Below are 25,765 nucleotides of genomic sequence, written 5' to 3'. Positions count from 1 at the left end.
TGTTCTAGATGCGTTTCGTTTTGCTTTTATGCTTCGATATTAGGGTGGATCGATTTTTAAAATCGTACAAAATCAAAAACGGCGGGTGCGCGATCGATTTGGCACCTCGAAAGAAGAAAATTTTGTTCTGGGACATATGCCGAAAAGTTGATTCCCACAATCCCCACTCAATTTTTATCTGGAGCATTTTTTGATGATTTTTTCAGACTATTTGTTGAAATATCTCGGAAAATACCCCCTTTTCTTGCATTCAAACTATCATATTTGGATTTATCGTGAAAAATTACATAAAAATAAGTCAGTTTGGAATCATTCCAGCGCGATTTTGTCGCCTTCGTAGGTCAAAAATCGTCCAAGTATCCATTTTTTGGCTACTTTTCCGCAAAAAATCACCTCTGGACCCTCAAAAAACCTCAAATGCATGGCCAAAATTGACTTTATTTAGTATAATTTTTAACGAGGAATTCAAATCTGATCAATAGATGCACATAAAATAGTGATTTGGTGGCTCTACAGGCTCAAATATACTGAAAAATGGCCAAAAAGTCGCCATTTTACACTACGTATAGCTGAACTGGTCCAGTTTTATTCGAATTTGAAACGTCTGGAGAGCTATTTCTACTTGATTTTTGACGTAGAATTGATTTCCGCCTTCATTTGTATAGATTTATGTGATTTTTGTGTCGTAAACTGCGTCTATTTTAAGCAAAATGAGGAAATTACGCCCATGAGCTTCGGTTTAACAGTGATATTACCTCACTGAGCAAACAATTTCTGCCTTTGCTGCTTTAAACTTCTAGTGTGATCCCTCATAAACATTTTGAGTGCCCATATGACCAGATCAAGTGATGTGTTCATATATTTCTGGGCTCATATTCGGTTGGTTCAATTTCAAATCTTGAAAAATCGACTTTTGTTCAAAAAAATTCCAAGTATCCACATTTAATGGTTGGTGTCTTGGTAGAAAGTTATTTTCTCTCAAAAATATGGGCAGTCTTCTCAGACAAAAACTCCAAAAAGTGATTTTTTAAGGTACTTGTCGAACAAAAGTAACGATTTTTACGGATTTTGTTGTGAAATTATCATTTTTTGTTCGAGAGGTACCTCAAAAAATCACTTTTTTGGGTAGGTGACTTAGTAAAAAGTTTTTTTCTGTGAAAATATTGGGAGATACCAGTCTACAGCTCATAAAAGTGATTTTTTGAGGTACCTCTCGAACAAAAAATGATAATTTTATAACAAAATCCGTAAAAATCGTTACTTTTGTTCGACAAGTACCTTAAAAAATCACTTTTTGGAGTTTTTGTCTGAGAAGACTGCCCATATTTTTGAGAAAAAATAACTTTCTATCAAGACACTAACCATTAAATGTGGATACTTGGAATTTTTTTGAACAAAAGTCGATTTTTCAAGATTTGAAATTGAACCAACCGAATATGAGCCCAGAAATATATGAACACATCACTTGATCTGGTCATATGGGCACTCAAAATGTTTATGAGGGATCACACTAGAAGTTTAAAGCAGCAAAGGCAGAAATTGTTTGCTCAGTGAGGTAATATCACTGTTAAACCGAAGCTCATGGGCGTAATTTCCTCATTTTGCTTAAAATAGACGCAGTTTACGACACAAAAATCACATAAATCTATACAAATGAAGGCGGAAATCAATTCTACGTCAAAAATCAAGTAGAAATAGCTCTCCAGACGTTTCAAATTCGAATAAAACTGGACCAGTTCAGCTATACGTAGCGTAAAATGGCGACTTTTTGGCCATTTCCGAGTATATTTGAGCCTGTAGAGCCACCAAATCACTATTTTATGTGCATCTATTGATCAGATTTGAATTCCTCGTTAAAAATTAGACTAAATAAAGTCAATTTTGGCCATGCATTTGAGGTTTTTTGAGGGTCCAGAGGTGATTTTTTGCGGAAAAGTAGCCAAAAAATGGATGCTTGGACGATTTTTGACCTACGAAGGCGACAAAATCGCGCTGGAATGATTCCAAACCGACTTATCTTTATGTAATTTTTCGCGACAAATCCAAATATGATAGTTTGAATGCAAGAAAAGGGGGTATTTTCCGAGATATTTCAACAAATAGTCTGAAAAAATCATCAAAAAATGCTCCAGATAAAAATTGAGTGGGGATTGTGGGAATCAACTTTTCGGCATATGTCCCAGAACAAAATTTTCTTCTTTCGAGGTGCCAAATCGATCGCGCACCCGCTGTTTTTGATTTTGTACGATTTTAAAAATCGATCCACCCTATTCGATATTGTTATTTTTTTCCTTGCTGGCAGTTTGAATGATGGCCATTGAGAGACACTGAGAGAATGTGAGCGAACAGGGGAGTGGAAAGTTGTCTGTTTAAGGCCTGCCAAAAATAACCGTTTCTAGCGCAGCAAAGTGCTTTAGACAGGTCGAGCGGCACACAATTGTATCCATCTAACAAGATTATTATGTTTGACATTTTTAAAATGAGCTTAACAACGCTGGGAATGAGAGAAGAAACGGCAAAAAAAACCATGGAAAAGATATAGCGAACAGAGAAAAAATTGAAATAAATAAGGGAACAATTGATGTGAAACAGGCTTATTATTTCACCCGATGAACCGAACTAATCAGAGAATAGACCGAAAAAAAGAGCCAAGAGAGAGAGATGGAGCAAAAAAGAGACAAAATTGCTGAAGCAAATATGGCAGATTTCACGATAAAAGGAGACACGAAAGATTTCCAATGTAAGAGATTTTCACATCAAATTGTGTGATGAACAGCAACAATTGATACGATGGATGGAATGAAAAGTAGCCGAGTCATGTCTTGTATCTATTTCGATCGATTGAAAAAGAAGAAGAAGAGAACAGAGGGAGAGAGAGAGAGAAAAAACACATGAACATGACGATATTGCGAATGAAGCGGCCGAACACACAAAATGTTACAAAAGTGACATCGGCATCGAAAACGATGCTGATGACGAGTACAAAGAAGCGGTTCCAGTTTGTCTTTTGCAAACATATCATCTTTGTACGTGCTCATCAGTAAAAGATGTCAGAAGTAGGAAATGACATCCAGTCGCTCTCTCTCTCTCTCTCTCTCTCGCTCTGCCACTGACTGCTGAATACATTCAGTGCTGTCGAGCGTGGCATGTTCATCGATGTTGGACAGCAAAATGAAGATAACATTATTACATTATTAAATGATATTAGCAAAAATGCCTCGGAGCATCCAATATCCCAGTGTCCAATTTCTTGTATCGAACATAAATACATTGAGCGATCTCTTTGTGGTGTGGTTTAGCCTGCGGCCCAAACATTCTAAGATTTATTGATGCCTTGGCCAAATATGAACTCACAAATATTGGTGAACACCAAATGAACCTTGCCTCACCACACCACACATTTCGATGGAAAAAGTAATTCGATTGTCGTCATTGTCGACCACGACACACACACACACACACACACACACACACACACACACCGCTCCATCTCCTCTCCATACACACGTGCATAAAATGACTCGCATAAAAGTATTGACATGTGTTACATGGCCTGTATTGCACATTTTCAGATCGTTGAATTGGAACAAAATATTCTTTGTAGAAAAAAACACACACACACGTAGATATGAGTGTTTTATTGTTGCGCGCTTCTCGCACATCGTAATCATGGTGAAGATGCGGTCGGCATGTGTATTCAATGGGACTTGCAGCCAAGCAACAAGAGTTGAATGTGCTTCGGTGTGTGTGTGTGTGTGTGATGAGGCAGCGAGTGTTAAATAAGAACATAAAGCTGCGTATGCAGCTCAATTGGCTCCATAAAAACACATACCATCAACATTTTATTTAGGGCATCGTTGACACGTTTTCCAAAGAAATGCAAACCTATGATTACTTTTGCATCGCCGCGTCGCGTCTGCTTCTCCGCTAAGCATTTGACCGAAAATAATTTAAAAAAAAAACCAACAGCAGCAACGAACAGAACTATAACCAAATTATTATATACGAATTTAGTGCATTTTTTTTTCGTATTTTTTTGTTTCTTTCATTCCGTGTATGCCACGATAAAAAGGGGCCAACGCAAAAGCGGAAATTACCTCAATTGAAACAATCGAAAATGGCACGTGTGCCAGCAATATCCGCTGTTGTATATTGCGGTTTGTCGGGTTTCTGGTTTCTTTTCCAAAAATTATTTGTTTCATTCGCTTTTTTTCATTCGAGCGAGTTTGTTGGTCATATCACACATACAGCGTGTTTGAGCACGCTGAAAATATACCGCCACGCATTATTCACTATGTTACTCACTCAATAAACAACATCAGCAGCACATTAATGGGGACTAAGTTAATGGGCTGGCAGTGGTAAAGTTTGAATGCTCGAATTCGAGTGTATGCGATTTTTGCGATTAATGTCGCTTATGAACCGCATCAAAATGAACTGCTGCTGTTTTTTTTTCTCGGTTTTTGGTTTGTTGCAAATGTACTCGGAGTCTATAAAACTGCAATTTACCGTTGGTTGCAGCGATAAGAAATTTAATTGCCCTTTTCGTATTTTGAGTTGGTTGTTGTTGATGATGGTTCTTCTTCTTTTTCATTTTATTTTTTATGCTCCTACATAAGCAACGAGAATGAGCATTAAGACAGAAAATGTTTGAGATCTACGATTTGTTTACGATCAATTTGCGCCAAAGCGCCGCTTCTTAAATAAGCCAGATCTCTTTTTTTTTCTAAAATAGATTTTATGACCGACAAATGAAAAAAAAACACTGAAAAGAATAGATGGTCATACGTTATGGTTATGATCATGAACACAATACCTAGAGGTAGTCATGAACTTCATTATGCAGTTTTCTATTGCTTCTTCTTCTTTCCGACTCTTCAAAGAAATGTTTATGGTTACGATGAACATGGATGAATCCATTGTATGCGGAGGATCTAAAGATCGTTAGGCAGATGCTAATCGCCATAGGTTTTGATGATTTTAAAATGACTTTGACCCGATTAGCGTCTTTATAGACATGCTCAGGTCGACTTGCGCAGCATGTGTATGTGTAAATTTGCAAAAATAACAACAAAAACACAACAAAACAGCAAATAATACGGAAGATGTTAAATGGTTGATCTTCGAAAGAATTCACCAGGCCACGAACGAATCATTACCATGAACGTAATCTTCTTTTGTACTATGCAAGCGCTGCGAGTGAAAAACAAAGTGGCGGCACACTAAAGTACATCCACACACTCACAATTTTCGCCCAAACAAAAAATGGTTGATTTCCTGTAATCCACTGTACATATGTGCGAGACTCGCTTTCATACCATTCCGCTATTGAACACGTTCAAATGGAGTTTAATTAAATGAAAAGCAATTAAAGTACATCTCGAGTGCTGTCAGTATTTGCAAAATAGTATGGTTGTGCCTATGCGAAAACTGCATTTGTACGACGACGACGGCGACAACAGCAACAACAAGTGGCAGAGGCGAAATTCGGAGCCTGTATTGGATCAGTGATGTACGAATCGTTTCTATTGTTTATTCTTCTAAATGAGTTCAGTAATTAGATTTTCCTTTTCAAATATCGCTTGCTCGCTCTCTATCTCTCCCTCACTCGCTGGCTTACTCATTCACTCATTCGATCCGTAATCTCTTATAATGTTCAATTGAAATTGGATGGAAGAACTATAATTATTCAAATTAGAATCGGGTTTCTGCTTGCAGATTTTTTTCTCTCTTTCTTCTTTCATTTCTTTCTTTCTCCTCGACTTCGCTTTTCATTCGTTTCTCGCAATTTCTTTTCCCGTCTTGCTCACAATCGTCGTTGTGTTGTTGTTCGCCTCCTTTTCCACTTTTACTACTCCAGAGATCAATGTTTTGTGTATGCAAACAATTTCAATTTCTCTTAATCATTTTTCCCATTCGGATGCATCCGTTGGATGCATATGCGCTGCTGCTGCTGCTTTTTTTTCGTTTTGCACGCGCTGGGCGCTTTTGATTCTGGTGCTGCTGTTGCTGTCGTTGTTGTTGTTGTTGCTGTTGCTGTTGCTGTTGCTGTTGCTGTTGCTGTTGCTGTTGCTGTTGCCACACTTAAAAGGGAGATTGATGCCTTTGTGTGCGAGTGTTTTGCTTTTTCTTTCGTTTGTTTTGAGCATTTCAAGCATTATTGCCACTACCATTGTCGTTGAATGCAGCTTCTGATGTAGCTATTGCGCTGCTGTTGCTGTTGTTTTTGGATTTTGCACATAAAACGCTAAAGTGGTTTTATATGCGATTTTATCTGATTCAGTGCTCAAGTTCAAGTGTATTTCACAAAATTGCCTTGTCTCAGCTATGAAAACTACTGTTGTGTATGCGTGCATGGTTTGGCTTTGGCTTTCAATCTCTTTATTTTCGCTACTTCGTTTGGTTCCCAAGCTGTGCTCAAGACATTGTCGTACAATCACCATGCATGTATGTAAGTAGAAGAGAGCAGCACTAGAAATGCATTCTGACTCTATATCGATGTAGCACACTACTTGTGAATCGGCACTTGAATGAGAAGAAGGGAAAAAAACACACTAAAACCATTTTTTTTATTCATTGTTTTCGAAATGGCAAATTCACATTTTCTCGTTAGTGCCATTATTATAATCAATTATGTGCACTTTTTTCTCGCTCTCCCTCCCTCTCTCCACGTCTCGCTCGCTGTATATGTTATCTTTCTCATTCATTTTTCACGTTATTCTGTGTAGCCACAGCGAAAATAAAAACAATTTTTTGCCTTTGATGTTCGTTACTGTTGCGATTTGCTGTGGCAAATTTAAGCCATTTTTTTATTCTTTAATTCCATTGCATTACCGCAGCCTTCTGCTCGATTGGTTTTTCACTTCAAAAACGATCTATAAGTCTTGTATGTTTGTTTTTCTCTCTCTCTCTCTCTCTCTCTCTCTCTCTCTCTCTCTCGAGTTTATGTACTTCTCTTCAACTGGTTGGATCTAATTGATTTCTTTGGAATAGAGAGAAAGCGGAAAGTCACTACACTTTATCCTATTTGTGTAGTTTAATGGGGTAGAAGCCAAATTTGCAAAATACAGATTTTCATCAACCAATTTGCGTAAATGAGTGCGCTCTGTTCGGGTGTAGCTGCTGGCGTTGGTTATTCGCGCGCGTTCCTTTCCGTCTACGTTTGTTATCCTATTTCAAATATGCATGAGAATCGGCATTCTTCTGCTATATTTCCTTTGTTTGCATTTAAATAATTTCAATTCGTTCGGATGCGAATCGTTCACCACTTTTTTTCCGCTCTCTTTGTGTTATATTTCATTTTCTTCTCTTATTTCTCTATCTCCCATACTCTCTCCTGCGCGCTTGCTTCTCGGAATCGGTTGTTTGATTTGTCTTCTGTTCTCCAGAACGACCGTTTTGCATACTGTACAATCCATCCGCATGCACAAACACACACACTCACACACTCACAAACGGATAGGTCTCTCTGGTTGTGCAGAAGTTCGCCTTGATTAAAAACGTTTAAAAAGTATGCATATACACAGAGACCCGTTTATTGAATGCATATTCCCAAATGGATTGCATTGAAGCACGATGCGATTAGTGGTAGGCGGAATTATCTTCTTCGCACTCCGATTTGCATGTAGTTTGTAAGTTGGAAATTCACAAATCCACTTTCTACATTTAGCATACAGCCATAGATTATAACCAGAAACCGAACCAAACCGATGCAATGCATGGCGATGCGATGCAAAATGCATGGTGCTTGTGAGAGCGAGTGCGAGAGAAAGACAGACGAATTGATCGAAATTGGTGCAGACGAAGTTTCGTTTCATAGCCGATTTGTAAGTTGTCATAAAACTTGTTTCACAATCAACCGAACCGAAAACCTAGGAAACCTCAATAAATCTTGAGAATTGAAAATACTCTGAATTAGATAAAGATATAAATTTTATTTGCATAAGTATCGAAAATCGATTTATCATTGTCTTTAATTCGATTCTCGCTTCGACGAGAGAGAGAGAGAACGAGTGTGGAAAAACATGCACACCATTTTTTGTTGCCAATTTGTGCAAACAATTTTTCGAATTTGTTGCGGACGATCGTTTTTGTAAATTACAATTTGTAATGAAATGCACACACACACACACATACATGGGCGAAATGTTTCGATTGCGAATGTAATCAAACGAAATTTTTTTTTCTTCTCGTTTTCAACAAAACAAGTTAGTCCGATTTCGTTAATAACAGTTAAAATATTAATTTCATTGCTCGACGGAGATAAAATTTTGTTCGTGTGGCATCATGCAGAGTGTTTGTGTAGCTAGTCAAATTCGAAAATGCTCCGACATAAAAAGCAAATTCGAGAGTTTATTTTAGACGTTTTCATTTTCAATTTTGGATGATTTTGTGTGCTGAGTGGTGTAGATACAATAATAATATCATAATAATGTTAAAACGCAACAATAGACATTGTTGGCAGCATGCAACTAAGTCGCAACCGAAGCCAACACATCGAAATGAAAAAGTATACTGTGTGTGTGTGTATGTGTGTGTGTGTGTGCAAAATATTTGAGCAGTAGTACCAAGTATAATTCCTTTTGTGAAAGAAACTGGAGCCAACAAGAGAAGAAGAGAAAAAATTGTTTTAAGACGTAAAGCAAGCGTCTTATGTTTGCCCAGCATCTTTTGCTCCAACCAAAGAGCAGAAGCAACAAATGCAGAAAGAGAGAATTGCGAATAAATAAGATTTTATTACCAAAACGAACGGTGTAATGTAAACAATACCAAAATGCCTGTATATATGTATGTATGTGCGTAATTCTTCTCGATTCTCTTCGTTTGGCAAGTACTAAAGGCAAACAAGATGCCTAACCCGAATTGTTTAATAAGAAAATTTATTTGTGTCTGTTCACTGGGGCAAAATACAATTATAATTTAGAATAAATTCGAATGAAATATATTACCAGTTGTTACGGGAAACATAGTGACACAGGGGCCCGCATCCATCCACTTTTGATTTCTGTCTCTCTCATTCATTCATTCGTTCGCTTTCGCTCTCGCTCATTTGGTGCACGAGAGCATTAAATTTTTGTTGCTTGCTTTATTGACATTATTCCGTGTACTTAGAGTAATAATTGGGGGCAATTTTTTTTTATTTGCGTATTAAATATTTGGGCAAAATACAAACATTCACAATGTCTTAACAGCAAACCGTTCGGTGCCTCATCAAGTGAGTCATCATTTTCATCGGCTTTTGAGATTTGTCGTCATCATCGTCATCATCATCAGTTGAAATGAAAGGGTGTCGGATTTTACTGCCTTCAAATGAATGTAAAACAACAGAACCGGTACTGGAATCGTAAGCGACGATGGAATGGGACACGTAAATGGAGAATGGTTGGCCCTTGTGTCTCATCTCATCTCATATTTTCTCGATTGTACAATCAATTCAATCGTGTTGCTTACGACTCACTGGATCGAATGATGTACAAATAAATGGGAGACACAGTCTTTCGGCCATTGTGCATTGGAAATCCTTTTATCAATAGCATAAGCCATTTCGATGGATCGATTGAACTTTTCAATTAGTGCGAATGGCCACTTGTTTGATTGGTCGTCGTTGTGATTGTGCAACGTGCACTTGTGTCAAACCACATCTCATTTGATCTCACACCAACTGTTAGCTAAACGAAACTTTTCTCATCGTCGTTTCATTCATTCACTCTCTCTCTCTCTCTTGTACGCTCGCTCGCTCCTTTTGCATCGTCTCGATGCACCTACGTCTACGACAGCCAAATTCGATTTCAGATTCATTCGATGCTAACAAAAACTTTCGAAGGTTGAATTATATGTGCAAAATTCTGGGAACGGCAATTTGCTGTCCGTTTTTCATTAATCCCGAATATAGTGGTGAAACTTTCTTATTGCATGTGCATCAAAATGTCATGGATTTGCGGCGTAAACCAAGTAGAAAACAAAAATCTCGAAGGAAAAAAAAAGACATTAGTACTTTCCCAACTTTTGCTACCAAACGACTAACATGTGAGCACACAACAAATGTGATACATAATCTCTGGCATCCAAGTCACAGACAACGGCACACGCACACACACACACACACACACACACAAACAGATACTGTAGAGATATATGCTGTGTTATGCTTTTTTTATGGGTGGAAATGAAATACAAACGACTTTGAAACTTGCCGAAGCGAAGCAAAACCGAGCAAGAGCACGACAACATCAGCCGCCAACAACAACAGAACGAACGAAGAGAAGAAAGAAAAAAAAATGTGATTAACAAAATTGAATTTTGGTTGTGATTGATGAAGTCGCACCATGCAAACTTTATACTTGCTACACGCAATGCCAATTCATTTTATTAACGTGAGCGAGAGAGCGATCGAGATGGCGACATAAAAGCAAAAACTTTGCACAGATGCAGTTTGCATGCAAATCAATCTCAGCATTCACATATTTGAAAATTAATTTGGTGCACACATTTATTGCATTACTGTGTAAATGAACTTTTTCCATGAATCGGCACAAGTTTTTTCGGTTTTGCTGACTAACTGACTGACTGACTGACTGACTTGGCCGACTAGAGTGAGGCTAGTTGTGCTGAACTGCTGTTGCATAGGCCATAATTACGACCAAAGACGAGGAGTTCGTATCAAACGGAATAAGAGGCTTAGCAAAAGTTTATTCCATTCACAATGGAATCAAGTCACAAGAAAATCCAATAAAACGAAATGAAAAGACTGCGCGCAACAATGTGTTGGACCGTTAGTTTTGTGCTGACTGCTGGGCTGGCTACTAGCACATCATAAAGGCACATAATGCTGTTAATGATCTAATGAAGATTAATTAATGTGACTATGTGCAAAAAAAAAAACAAAACGGAGAAAGAACAAGACGAAGATGATGATTACGATGGGGCACGGGAACGAAATGAGTGGACGCGCGAGAGAGATTGCAATATGTAAAAAAGAAGAATAGGCCAACTGATAGAGCCACCGCCACGTTCATACGCGCCAATCCAATCGAAAAACACAAATGAAAAGAAATCAATTTCTTTTATGATCACGCGGCTAACTGTTTTCTCGTTCGTTATTTGCCGAACACGGTCAAACGTGAGAATGGCTGTCATGCCATTTTGTGTCGAATCACAAGTGGCATTCGCCAATCCAACGTTAAATGCACACACTCATTCGCTCACTCCCGGTAAAGAGATGGCGCACAAAATCTAATTACTTAATGGATGACAAGCAAGAAGTTTTTTTTCTTCCCGCTCAGCGTACGTATTCGTTCTCTGGTTCTTTTTGTGTATCCGCTGGCATTCTATCTCGCTGTAACTCACATTTATGCTGAGTAGTGGGTATTGTACACTGCAATTTTGCCCAAAGAACCAAAGGAGAAAAAAAACCACAAACACACACACAACACACTCGGCGATCACAAAAGACATCGATAAAATATCTTACGGTGAATAGGATTCGCTGGCTGTTTTTTCCCCTCAATAATGGCACACATATTTCATTCGGAGCATTTCGTTCTTATTTTTATCGAAAGCGATCGATAATCGATTCAATGTTCCACTATAACAATTACAATGCGATACAGGAACGTCGTCGTTCCGAATAATAACAAAAATCAAGAGAGACGGAGTCGAGGCGAGAAAGAGAGTCGAGAGAAGGAGAAAGAGAGAGAACGAAAAAAGAGCGAGAGAAAGAAAAGAGACAGAGAGAGAGAGAGAGAGAGCGAGAAAAAAAGTTCACATACAGAGAGAGATAAAGTTGGTATTTAGAAGTAAAAAGTCATCAATTTAAAATTGTGTCTACATGCAATGCCATGTTCAATGTTCGAAATGCATGAGGTGTGTGTTTAGATATATGTAATCGGATACTGATAACAAAATATTAAGGCCATGCGTTGCTACGACCGATCTTTGTCTATCGTCGTCGTCGTTGTCGTCGTCATCGTTTCCAATAGTTCATTATCATTTTGCAGTTGAAAATGGTGAGAGCATTCATGGTGAGAGCATTTCATAAGCTCCCGTTCTTATCAGCGTGTACACTGTGCATTCATGTGTTGTGTACTCTGCTGCTCGGTGTAGGTGCTTTCTTCACTTTCAAGGGTTTGGCGTTAATTCGTGTGCGCTCTTGGCCTGAGTGCACATTGCACTCGTGTATTGTTTAAATGATCAACGATTACACCGAAGACGTACGAGTGTCGACAACATGCTACAATTGTCCACATTACCAAGTCATCCGAGTGGAAAAATTGTGGCATATCTCGTTCTTAGAATAACAAAAAAAAAATAATGAAATTGAACAACAACAGAAAAAAAGGAGAAGGACACAGCTCCCGGTCCTATTGATGGTGGCCGAATGCAATTTCCAAATTACAAAAATTCATTACACAGTAGCAACTTCACACGCAACAGAATTCTTCCAAATAGTTGCCGTTAGATTGTTGTTCTTTTTTTTCCTCTCCCACATCTCGCAACTGATGTTTGTTCGCTCTTCAGTTGCCGGTTTGTTGGCATGCAGCAGCAGTAGTCTGTCGAATGGAATGCATCAAATAAAACTCACAAAATACATATGAATATTATGTATGCACACATTATTTTGGCTTAATGATAAATTTACATTAAAATTTACACACGATATGGCAGTGATTTTGAACTACACCAGCCACATGAATAATCTGTGCTGAGTTTGTGGGTGGCTGTGTGTATGTGCTATTATACGGAGTAAATGAGATTCTGAATGCATTGTTCTATGTATTTTGCCCGATTTTCAGCACCAAGTGTATGTTATGCGGTTGTACGTCTCCTGGCGCATCATTCCATAACTTTTTCCAGTCCAACGAGACCGAGAAATGATGGCACACCAACAGAAGAAGGAAAAAAAAATTCTGAGAAATTACATGACGACCGAATTTCGAATGAGAAACGAGAGATGTTATTTAATTTGAATTTTAACAAAACATTTATTCTTTCACTTAAAGCCCGAACGCTTTTCACTCGCTGCTTTCATTCCATTTTTGGTGATTACGCAAGAATTCGCTGCACTAACTTATCGCTCACTCTCACTCATTTCGCCGAGCAATGCTCACGAAAATGCATCTATTGACAAAAATCCAAAGTGAAATGACTGCATACTTGTGCCGTAGTTTACTGTGCCGTGCCACGGCACACCAGATAGCTGTAGAGACAATGACAAAAAAAACACAATGGAATGAGTTGAATATAATATCAAGTGCTTAATTCAGCGAAACATTTTAATATAACTTAATTAACATGAAGCCACATCAAATATTCGGTGACAGAAATTGAGACGCCAACCGAATTTATAATATTTGATGGAAAAATGATGGAATTTCGCATTGTTGATGATTTCAAGTTCACATAGCACGAGCATTAAAGTAAACATACAGCCGCAAAAATATAAATAGTCGAAATGACATTGCTCTGATGTGTGCGTGTATATGCAGAGAGCTGTATAACATCGCTCTGCCGCGTAATGCAACATCACAATTTTGACCGTGACACAAAATACAAAATTCCAGTACTTGCGATTGTTGACTTTGCTGCTGCTGCTGCTCTGTTTACTTATATTGAAAAATAAATCAAATAATTAACATTTTTGTTACGAGTATCGGCTCGGTTTACGCTGTACAACGCGATCGACAGTCCGATATCGACGAACCGACAGGCATTTCCAATTTTCACGTAAATTGAACGCGCAAAACGAAACAAAAAAAAAACAAAATTAACGACAACACCAGTGTACACAGCCACACGGCCGATCACAAATTCATGCCGCGTATCATTTTGTACATGACGCAAAATTGCGTTGCTTCGTTCAAATGTTCGAAGAATTTTGGCATCGTGTAGTATATGTACTGATTACGGTAATCTGTTTGGCCGCCGCTGCTGCTGCTGACATTGCGTGAGTTCGATTGCCAGGGAGCATAGTTGTACCTATAGAGTAGAGAGCATATTTTTAGCGATTAAGACATTTAAAATGAGTCATTTCAATCGCGTAAATGTTCAATGTTGACACTATTTTTTTCTTCTCTTCTCTGTTTGTTTCGCGGCAATTGCCTCGATGTTTTTTTCGTTGTTTTGGGCACGGCCTATGTGAATTTGTCAGTGTCATTCAGATAGATATATGATTTTTTTTCATCGAATACGAACAAAAGACGAAACGCGATCAACGCTAGTTTTATGGCTCTCCAGCCAATAGACAAACATGTGATTTATTCTCTTGAAACACAATTTTTACGCAAATTGCAAAGCAACGAAAAAACATTAGCGAAGGAACTATGATGGAATAACACAGCGAGAAGAAAGACAAAATTGCGGCCAATGATTTTTTTTTTACAATTTTTTCCACACTTGACTGATTTTCGGTCACTGAAGATTTCATTCGATAGCAAATAAACGTCGCATAGAAAGAGAGAGAGAGAGAGAGAGAGAGAGAGAGAGAGAGAGAGAGAGAAGTGAAGCAGAAAAAAACGCGGTGTGGCTGAAATGCGACACAAAAGGTTTAAACGCGCGTACACACAATACAATTGTTTCAATGATTGTCACATAAAATCAATAATTGAAATGCAAATGTCCCATGATTTTTCGATTCTTATTTATTTTTCTCTTTGGTAAGAAAAACTTGCAATTTTTTTTTAATTCTCCCATGCCTTTGCTTTTTTATGCGGTTTTTTTTCTTTTATGCGACAATTTCCTGAGCATTCGTGTGAGTTTGCACATTGGCTTGGAGCGAGCAGTAAACAGAATTGACTGAAATAAGTTCATTGCAATGGAAACATGTTTGTAGATTATCGACAAAATGAGCAAATACAGAGATCGAGAGAGATAGAGAGAGAGAGAGAAGAAAAAAAAGGCATGCGACATGTGACGACAGTAGAAAAATTACACAAATATCTAGTGATTTGCCACAGTCAAGCATAAATTGACCTTAAACTGAATAACTACTTATTTTCATTTCATCAACTTGACTCTTGAAATATGGCATGATTTGAACCGATATCTGATGAATCAGTCATTACAGCTTCACTGCACTGTCTATCTCTCTTCACGCTGAATCACCTTCAAATCAGTCATTTGCATTATCAATATGCGCAATATGCTCATGCGTTCATGCAACTATTATTATTTTTGCAAACTTACAAAATAATCTAGATGTTGTTGTTTGCTGTCTACTAATGTTGTTGCCTCGTCTCTATTTTGAGATTACATTTTTTTACTGTCGTCGTCGTCGTCATGGAAACTCGACGATTCAAAGTCAACTATTTTTGGAGGAGATGTTTCTATTGAACTACTTTCTTGCTGCAAATATTTTAATGAACATCACTAGTCTCGACACATGAATAAACTATGTGCGCTCAGCCATGTGAAAAAGCGTTTAATAATTGAATTTCGATTAGTTTGTTAAATGCATTTTATGGGCGCAAGTAAATCATCAGAAAAATCGATCGATTGTTGCAATCGGTCCGATGACATATGGGCCATATGTTGATTCGTTACCGTTTAATTTATGAATATTTTTGCGGACCAAAAAAAAAAATACAACCAACCGAAAACAACACAACACAACACTTTTCCGAGAGAAAAAAAAAACCATTTATCGTTAGCATCAGTTTATTTTTGCCTCTTTTACGCTGCGTAACCATCAAGTGAAATACATTGTGTAAACCACATTTATTTTAAAAGCGATCTCTTATTTTCAGCTACGGCTGGAAAATAACAGTGAAAAACGCTGCACATTATTATCCAAATGAAGTAATTTTATTTACAACATGCAAAATATGATACACCAATGGATGAGAGTAAGCGGGAGAGTGAGAGGGAACATTTTCATTCGCAAATTGTGATGATCCACCGAAACTGAATAGAGTTACCATTATTTTAATTTACGCTTCTGATTTGTGTGCACCAAACTTAATTTTCATAATCAATTTTATGCGTATTTATTCGTTTGTATGTGTGTGGGAAGTGGCATTACATTGTGTTCAATGCTCAATGTTGATTCGTTTATCATATGTTTTATTTATTTTTTTTTATTGTTGTTGCATTTTTTATTCTTTTATTTCTGGTCAGTCACATTAATTTATTTTCATTCTTAGCTCTCCGGCCGCACTTTTTGCTCTCACTCACTCAGTCTCTCTCTCCCTCTCTCTCTCTCTCTCTCTCTCCCTCTCTCTGCCGCTCTGTTCATTTTCAGTGTGTGCAGAATTAATTTTGTTGTTATTACTTCGTACATTTTCCATTTGAAAAAGCTATTTATGCATTCAGCAAATAAATTTTCCCGTCATAATTACGAAACACATGGTAGAAAAAAATGCGACACAGCGAATGTGTCCCTCTGTGTGTGCGTGTGTATGTTGATGCGGCTGGTTACTTTTTTTGTGTGCATTAACTCTACTGTTATTGTACTGAGGCTGGCTTATAAAATGCCATGATAAAATATTGCATAATATTCGAGTCGTTTCGTGTGCATGTTCTGGATTCATGCTGGTCGGCATGGATATATAAATATATATTATAAAGCGGTGAATGGGTTCGAGTGCACAGGAAGAAAAAGCGCGCACATACACGAACAAACAACAAAAAAGTCACCAAAAACTTCGACTATTATTTTGGTTTGGCCCATAAAACACACGAAACTCCGTATAAAAGGTTCGCCTGATGCAAAATTTATGCCCCAAAAACTTGAACATTTTCCAAAATCAAAATCAACATTTTACAATCGCTAAAGTGCTTGTTACAAACATTTGCCACGCTACAAACTAGCGACATTTGAAGAAGGAGAATAGGAAAAAACGCACACGAAATCACATTTCACCCCAACACAATTTTTAATTTGAATTCCTGCTCGGGTTTTTTTTCGCTTCGCCACACCGTCGAATTCTTCATAAAACGAATGAACAGGAATGAATGCACTTCGAAGATTGCAATTAAAATGCACGAAGGAAAATAAAACGTCGTTTTGGAAACAGGCATCGTTGAGGGTGATTCTATTTCAGTCACATATTTTTCATTAGATTTATGACACAAGAAATTCAGTCATGCGGATGTAAATTCAAGCTTATGACTTTATTTGGTATTGGATTGAAATAGCTCAATGACTGGTGCATTTTTAGAATTCTCATTTTATTTACTCTTGAATTGGTTCAATTTTCACATAAATAACACTATTTGTATATTTCACAAGTTGTGGACCACAACGATATTTTGTCAACTCGTATTTTGAAATGAAATTAAATTTCAGAAATTCATTGGTTTTCGTAGAAAATGCTAAAGATTCAAATATGATTATATATAATGGAATTAATAAAAAAATATCAAAGAATTTGCTGATTCATGACTTGCATCGTCTAATTGATTGATGAAAAAGTGCGGCACATGTCTCTTTCTTGAGGCAACGCGCCTAAACATTAATAATCTGTGTGAAATTGGCAGGAACTGTTGTGATCTGCCAACAAATTTTGCAATAACTCATTTGTTGTTTATTGATTTCTTGGTGTTCGTTTGCCAAAATGCGGATTAGTTTGAAGGCGGCTGTTGCTGTTGTTGCCGCTGTATGTTTTTTGTACGTATCGTAATGTATGCGAGCGTCGCGCACCCAACAACTTTGGAATGTTTGTGATATCCCAATAAATTATTGCACAAATATTTGAACATCCGGTTGGAACATAGTTCCACATTTAGAGATTTTCGGATACAAGCTCATTCATTTTCGCTTGTTGTGTCCCCGCTTGGTGTGCAGCAGCAGTGTCGGCTCCATTTTCCTGTCACACAATGTTTGCGTTAAACGAACTTCCATGTAAATCTCTCTCTCTCTCTCTCTCTCTCTCTCTCTCTCTCTATCTCTCTCTATCTCTCTCTCTCGCATACATACAGATGTACAACTACTATTCCTCGGTTTTCGGGCATTGTTTAACGAAATTGATAATATCTTCTGCGGCTGGTTTATTCATAGGCCGCCGTGTAGAGCTTACCAATATTTACTAAACAAAAATCGAAATGGGAACAGCTAGTAATACAACATCGGATTTCGGTTTGCTGACGATGGATTTTAACTTTATTTCAACCATAACAAAATAATCGCTACGTAATTATTCTCGTAGTTAATGGTGTTTTTAGTTACGTTTCTAATTTTCGGTCGAAGTTTGGTACTGGGCAACGACAGAGAAAAAAGGCAAAGAAGAAGAATGAGAGAACATTTGTCGAAAAGTACATGGATCGGTGCGGCATAGTTTAGATGCTGGTGAGCTTAATCGTGTACCGACATGGAAATGCATTTTGCTAGCATGAAAATTAAGTTGTTATGTTCGAAAACTATGGAAAAGCAAAAAAAAAGAACACGAACGAACGAACTCGCACTTGAAATATTAAGGCAACGATATAAACAAAAAAGAAAATTTATTGAATTCGGTGTAGATTAGGCATTGTTACGTATATGTGTTGGGCTGAATGCAAGCAGAGTATTTCAAATCGCAAACATGAGTAGCGATTACATAGAATTATCTCGATATTAAACATGAACACACACACACACACATACACCAATTCCAAATGGGATCACCTTCAATGGTTACGTGCTATGCAAATCATACGGGACGTGCGCGCGGGCTCTCACTCATGAACATTACACGAAAAATGTTATATTCTTGAAAAATTCCATCCGTGACCGATTCTTACTCGCTCGCTCACAACTTTATTCAAACCATGATAAACAGATAACACAACTCAACCAGAATAATTCGACCAAATTTCATTTAAATATATGAAGTACTTTTTTTCGTGTTTTTTCTCTCTCGAATAACTTTGTCATGCACGCTTCGTTGACCTGCTCATGAACGAGCTAAAGCGAGGATTTTTTGCGAATAAATCATAGCAAGTTTGGTGAGTGAATAAGCGCGCGCTCGCGTTAGCTCAACCGCGCCATAAATATACATGGGGATCAATCGTAATTACTCCTTGTAGCCGAATGAAGACACTTACCTTGAAAAATACGGCTTGTTGTCTTTGTTGTATTAGGACCTTATCTGCATTTTATCTAGCGACGCATTAAGTTTCGCGTTACCTTGTATTTTGTAAAAAAAAAATTTACATTTTGACGGGGAACAAAAACAAAATGAAGATGACGATGATGATGATGAAACTCTCTTGAAGTGACTGAAGAGTAGCACTTGGCAAATACTTAACTTTTTTTATGTATTTTCTTCACAAACTTTTTTTTTTCAATACAGTTTCTAACGCCCTATCTTTGTGAATTTTTTTTTTCATGCAGGTCACCATCAGAACGGCCCGGAAAAGATTGTTGTGGTCAATGGTTTGCAGGTCCTCCATTGCGTGCCGTCATTGCGGTTGTTGCCCTTGGTAAGTATTTGATGTATATATTTTGTTTTTCAACAAAATTTCAAATGATTTTTGTGGGCCATAAAAATTGAAATTTAACAACAACAATAAATGTGTTGATCATTTCAGGTGGTGTTGCATGTGCGTTAGGTGGAGCTGCACTTGGAGCGACTGGTTTGGCTGGTCCGCCAACATCGCACTTGACAGCTGCTCTATTGATGATCGGTAAGCTAAGAAGAATTCTTTCATTCTCGTTCGACGATATCTCAACAAATTCAATCGATTCCCACGACTTCTTGGCAAAACAAAAAAGAACTTAGAACAATTGCTGTGTATGGCCGCCTGGTTGGGTACACAAAAGCTAAATGGCTTGATGATTTGCTTTGATTTGAAACACGCAGCATATTTGTTTCGGCTTTGCACGATTGATTTTTATCTCAAACGATTCGATTTAATGATGCCGTTTTATTTGCCTTCGGCACACCAAAACACACTCATCATATATTTTATTTTCTCTCGTTCCCCCGTATCGAATATATGTGACTTGCGAAAAGTTTTCACATTCGTTTGCTGAAATGAAATTGATTGTTATCATGGCATTTTTCGGAAGACCAATTAGATATGAGAAGAAAGATATTGAAGAAGCAAAAACTAATAGCCGAAAAAACGACGAAAACGACGTTGATGGTCGATGGGGCCGAATTGATAGTGGTCATTTTTCGATTTGTGAACAAGGTTGGATCGCTGGACCAACTTTGGCATACATTCCAGCTATCTATTGCTTGTGTCACGTGATGAAGACATTTCACCATAGTAATTTTCGTGCAGCCACCAGTAGCGGTCTGTCGTGTATTGGCGAGGAAATGTATGTGCACAGTTGCATTTTCCGCCTTTTCCACCGATGAGTTTTATTGGTTATTGTGCGTTTAAATGTTTGCGTGCCACATTCAACTAAATCTTTTTTAATGGCATATTTATCCGGTCTCATTTGCGTTTGTGGCATTTCTTATTCGGTTTCTCGCATTCATTGCGAAATATCTTTTGTGCGCGCACTATCTTCTTTTCTCTCTCTCTCTCTCTTTGCGGAATGGGGTGTGTGTATACATGAGCTAGAGTACCTGCCATAGTGACATGCACGAAATGCACAAGCACACAATACCTGAACTACAATCATCATAATACCGTTTAATTGTAAAGGCTGTGACATTGCTCCCGCAAAACAACAATACCTCGGTTGCTGCAATGCTCATTCACCGTTTTGTATTTCGTTGCTCTTTATTGCTCACTCTTTTCATCTCTTGCTCGCTCCAACGCGCGAGCGCGCAATCAAAAACCAAAAAAAGAGAAGATTCTAAAGTTTGCGTTACGGAACAATGCAGCAAGTAAGCAAAAAAGATCTTTCGCACTCTAATCCAAGCCAAAATGACAAATATTATGTTGTTTACATACGACGTGCAACTCGGTGACAGTGGCGCGCACGCAATAACCGACAAATTAGATCCGAACAAAGAGTGCAGATATTTTGCAGAGGAAGAGAGTGAGTGAGAGAGAGAGCGAGAGAGAGAGAGAGAGAGAGAGAGAGAGAAAAGCGACTTGCATACTCCCATGACTGTCAGCATTTATGTAACCAGTTCGTAAATGTGGAAAAGAATGAGCTAGACCAAAATGCCAGTGTGTTTTTGTTTTGCCTCACAAAGCCGTTTCCACTCGATTTCATGCCTCTCTTCGGCGTGCGATAAACTATTTTTGTGCCATCCTATCACTGTTGTTTCTATCTTTTCTCTCTCGTTTTTTGTCTTTGCCACACACACACACTTGATCTTTCTCTCATTGTATCTGCAATGTTATGCGAATTTCTTTATCATTCATGCATTTGACAATGGGAATAATGAAGGTTAAAATAGGCACTGCGAAAATGGCGACACACGACTATAATTCAAATTTTCTGAACGAAATGAATAAAGTGAAATGACTGAATGGATGTGATTCAAAAGAAAATCGGATTTTTTTTCCATGGAATTTTCATAATGATTCCTAATTGCTTTGCAGAGCACTTCATCGTTTGATCGAGATCAAAGTGACACGTAGTTCTAATGTCAATTATTCAATGATAATCTCTCTCTCTCTCTCTTGCTCTCTCTCTCTGTCTGCAGACACATGTGTATGTATCTGGGTGTGTGTTCCTGAACTTTGTATGGAAAGTTCAGTTTATCTGTGGCATGTGCAGCTCATTTTCGTTTCAAGTCACATCGTCACTTCCATTTTTGCTACGCAATTAAACCTGCATTTTTTATGAAAATTAAACTTTTTTTCTCTCTCGCATGCTTCTATTTTCAATTTGTGCTGGAAACGGAATTAAAACGGCGCACATAAACTGGTTTTGCGAGATAAATTCAATTGTGATGTACAGACCCAATTATATATTTTTTTTCCCTTCGGAAATTTGAAGTTATTGCGTATTTTTTCTGAAATAAATAAAACATGCTTGAAACTAATCAGTCAGAGTGACAATGGCATTGTTGATTGGTATTTATTGTTTTCTATATGCCTGCAAACCACATGAAACACGAATTGACGCCACCGCCATCACTACCACCACCACCACCTCATCAATAATAGTATAGTCTAATCGAATCATTTGAAAACAAAAACGACGTAGTTTGAAGCAATTCAATTGCATTGAATTGAACATTGTACACCGTACAGTGTACACTTATGTGCATACTTCAACGTGTGTGTACTGATGTGCACATCGAGTGCGATTTATTCTAATGCCAAGAGAAACAGATTAAAGTTCTTATTGCATTCCGGTGAATTAAGAAAAGATACAAAATCAATTGTGTGTGCTATGCCTTGGATATGTCTGAAGTGTATACATGTGCCTGCTTATCAACACCTACATGCCGACGGCGCGTTGTTATAATAATATTAAATGAAAAACAAACGACTCTTGCAAACGCTCTTTATTTAGTTATCCCATTAAATCTAAACAAGTCGAAGACCTTAAATGCTTTTCGAATTATTCAAAATGTAATAAAATTAATTACAATGGAACTACTTGAGACTTGTGTGTATGTATGTGCATAAAATGAAAAGATGTTTACTCTTAGCGCTGTGATGGGTAAAGAGAATGAGCGAATCAATGACAAAGACACCAACTCGCAGAAAACAGAGCACCCATGTCGTATTAGCCGGAATATCGAATTTCGTTGTTGACTTTTACGGAAGTACCTCGGATTTGGGTGTAAAATACACACACACAATAGTGTGTATTCATTCGTTCAATTTGAGGCGTAAATGATTTCCAGCGCGGTTTTTCTGCATTTCAAATGATTTGCTAAAATAAAATGAAAAAGAATCGAGTCATATTGATTTGAAAATGATTATTCAATTTGTAATTTGTGTTCCAGTTGTTTAGACCAAGTTCAATTTCCATCCATGTGAACTCGCACGCCTTTTAAATGCCGCACATAATATAAATACGTAAAACATCATCAATCTCATGTTTAGGCCTTGTGTGTGAGAAAAACAAGAGAGGCGAATAAAATTAACAACATACGTATACACGAGCAGAACAAATAAAAGCGATTTTCTATTCAACCATTCTTCAACAACTCAGATGATAATGAATGCATGTAATTCAAAAACAATGAATACAGCGCCGTCACAGTCATCGAAACGAGAATACTTTTCTCGTTTGTTTTCTCGCCATTCTGTTACTTAGTATAGTTTTTTTTCTGCGCCAGAGTTTTTTTTCTCTTCTTCTTCTTCTTCTTCTTCTTCTTCTTCTTTGGAACAAAGAACTTTTTTGTACTTATTCGGCCGCGTTGGCATTCTCGCATCACACAGAAGAATATCGAACTTTGAATTTGGCGATGGATTCAACCTTAACTCTTTTGTGACCGTGAAATTGGCTATGCATGTCTTCGAGGCGAGGCGTTGACGAGAAGAAACAAAAAAGGCGCCAACACTCGTGGCTGTGAGCGCATGAAAAAAAAAACAACGAAGTCCAAATACGTAATATCGTTGTGATCAGGCAAAAATCAAATTGCCCGAGCAATGCTTAAAACACTATGCGCTGATCACACATTGTGTGAATAATGAATGTTTAATGTCTTCAATCGCATCGTTCATTTTTCATTTGTTCGACTTGCTAATGACATCAAGGTGCGAAACATTTGAAAAGCATGTGTTACGCGGTCGGGTGTGTATGTGTATCTCTAGTGTGTTTTTTTTTTCAACATTCTATGCCCAATCAACGTGTAACGTTTATAGAAGTTGTAGAATCTGTACTGAACCCATTGAGATGTCAAAGTCGAATAAAAAAAAAATCAATTCAAATTGTCTTTAACATGATTCACATTGTCGTTTGCTTTTTTTTTAAATTCTCGTTTTAAAATAGGAGTTGGCGTTATTCTGGTCACGGTTAGTGGAGCTGCATGGCGAATGACAGCACCGGGTTCAACGCAATGTCTTGGCATCGGTAAGATTCGAAACGATTTTCATGAGAAATGTGCCGTTTTCGTTTTGGGCAATCAAACCATGACTGGGTCATACGGTTATTCAACATCAACAAAATAATTTACAACTTCTTTTTTTTACGCATTGGCTGTCAAACAGATATGGGATCTGGTGAATTGGGACGATGTGGACGTCGACCATGCAGTGGACGTGCACCCGGTTTTCTGTATCCAGAATTTCAGCATCGGCCACCACCACCATCCTATCAGGCTAGCATGCAAGAATATCGACTTAGGTAAACATTTTGTACTACATTTGCTTCGAATTCAGTAGCAAAAATCAAAAAAAAGAAAGCATTAACGGTGAATGTTGTTTGCTAATTAATCCGTACACGTATTACAGATTACTTCTATTGGATCGCGATAGACAGGCTGGTGTTGTTCGAGGTGCATCACCTCCACCAACTTATCGATCACACGCGGGCACATTACTAAGGTAAGCACATATTTTATGAAATCGGAAATAGCATATATGCACCATAAGCACATTTTTTTTCCTTTCGCTCGACGATAATGCACACCAAAAATTTGAAGAATGTAGATAATTCTTCGATTCAATTATTTTTTCGTTGTTGCTATTGTCGAAACACATGTTTGTACCTACGTGATTTAATTTCCTTTATTAACGCTAATGAGCATTGAATCAAAGATATTAATGGTCGCTATTCTTGTTTTGTTACATGCACACACTAAACGAACGAACGAACGAACGAACGTACACGAACCACAACAATAAAAAATTGTACAATTCAAGTTTAACTTTTATAATGTGGTGAACGCACGCGCGTTCAAATTTTATCTTAATTTCCGGGTGTAAATGCTTTTGTGCGATATTGCACGAAAACATTTATAGCATCGGCAGCGCGACCACGTTATTTCTTACGTAAGCGCATTACCTCACGAAAACCACGGCAAAAAACCAATGCTTGAACTAATGGCCAATTAATTTCTTATATCAAAGATTGATAGTTGAAGAGGCAGCCACATCACCTTTTTTTGGGTTAATCTTTCAAATGGTTGATTCGCACTTGAGACAGGCGATAAGAACTGCGTACCGGCATTCAACCATAATTCTAAATTACATACGAAATGGGCCAACGCTGTTTTTTTCTGTTTTTGCGCGTAGTCCCAAAGTCGAAAGCAGACCAGTTTTTATGCGATGAGATTTTTTTGCGTCCATTTTCAGTTAGAATTGGTTGTGTGCTCGACCCACAATTCCTAATTGTGTACTGCCCAAAAACAAAGAGCAAATCAGTTTTTCTCTATCGCATTTGGTACATAGATTTGATTTGGCTGACGGTAACAGTAGCATGTAGCAGCACCAGCACCCATGTGCCCAAGGCTTGCAGTCCAAGCGCACAATGTAAAATAGAATCAATTTGTAAAATATGAGCGTAAAAGAATTATGAAATGTTACCGAAAAATGAAAAACGTAACGTGCTACAGCCAAAAATAGGATTAAAGTGATGGCGAATCACAAAAATAGAATAGAAACAGAAAAAAGCACACACACACACACACACAACGAGCAAACGAATGAGCAAAACCAAAGCTACAATGCACCAAATTTCACCAAAAGGAATTCGCAAATGTATCATAAATTCCAATAAGCAAGCACTCAGCAACATGCATTAATCCAAATTATTTTATTTAGCATGAAATCATACAATGTGTGTGTATGTGTGTGAATGTACGTGAGTGTGTTGTGCTTCCTTTGTTTTTGGTTCTCGTATGTATTCGAAGTGTGTTCCCAAATAGAAATTTACTTCAAAAACCGTTTTGCTTGGTGAAATATGTGGATCGCTGCATTCACCATAAATACTCTCGAATCTAATTATTTTCTGTGAGCTACATGTGTGTGTGTGTGTGTG

General features: G+C 37.7%; 1 protein-coding gene across 1 annotated transcript in view; it reads left to right on the top strand.

Moving 5' to 3' along the window:
• LOC129578247 (dual specificity protein kinase splA) overlaps positions 1-25,765 on the top strand; it is a 117,247-nt gene that overhangs the window by 88,446 nt on the left and 3,036 nt on the right. The window contains exons 4-8 of the mRNA XM_055466517.1: positions 19,307-19,395; positions 19,504-19,599; positions 23,777-23,857; positions 23,995-24,130; positions 24,238-24,330. Coding sequence (XP_055322492.1) covers positions 19,307-19,395; positions 19,504-19,599; positions 23,777-23,857; positions 23,995-24,130; positions 24,238-24,330 — 495 coding nt within the window. The remainder of the gene's footprint in view (positions 1-19,306; positions 19,396-19,503; positions 19,600-23,776; positions 23,858-23,994; positions 24,131-24,237; positions 24,331-25,765) is intronic.

Source organism: Sitodiplosis mosellana, unplaced genomic scaffold, assembly GCF_009176505.1.
Source record: "Sitodiplosis mosellana isolate CC-2019 unplaced genomic scaffold, AAFC_SMos_1.0 Smas_scaffold_6226, whole genome shotgun sequence".
Lineage (NCBI taxonomy): Eukaryota > Metazoa > Arthropoda > Insecta > Diptera > Cecidomyiidae > Sitodiplosis > Sitodiplosis mosellana.
The sequence above is the reverse complement of the archived record's forward strand: the minus strand, read 5'-3'. Positions and strand labels throughout refer to the sequence as shown.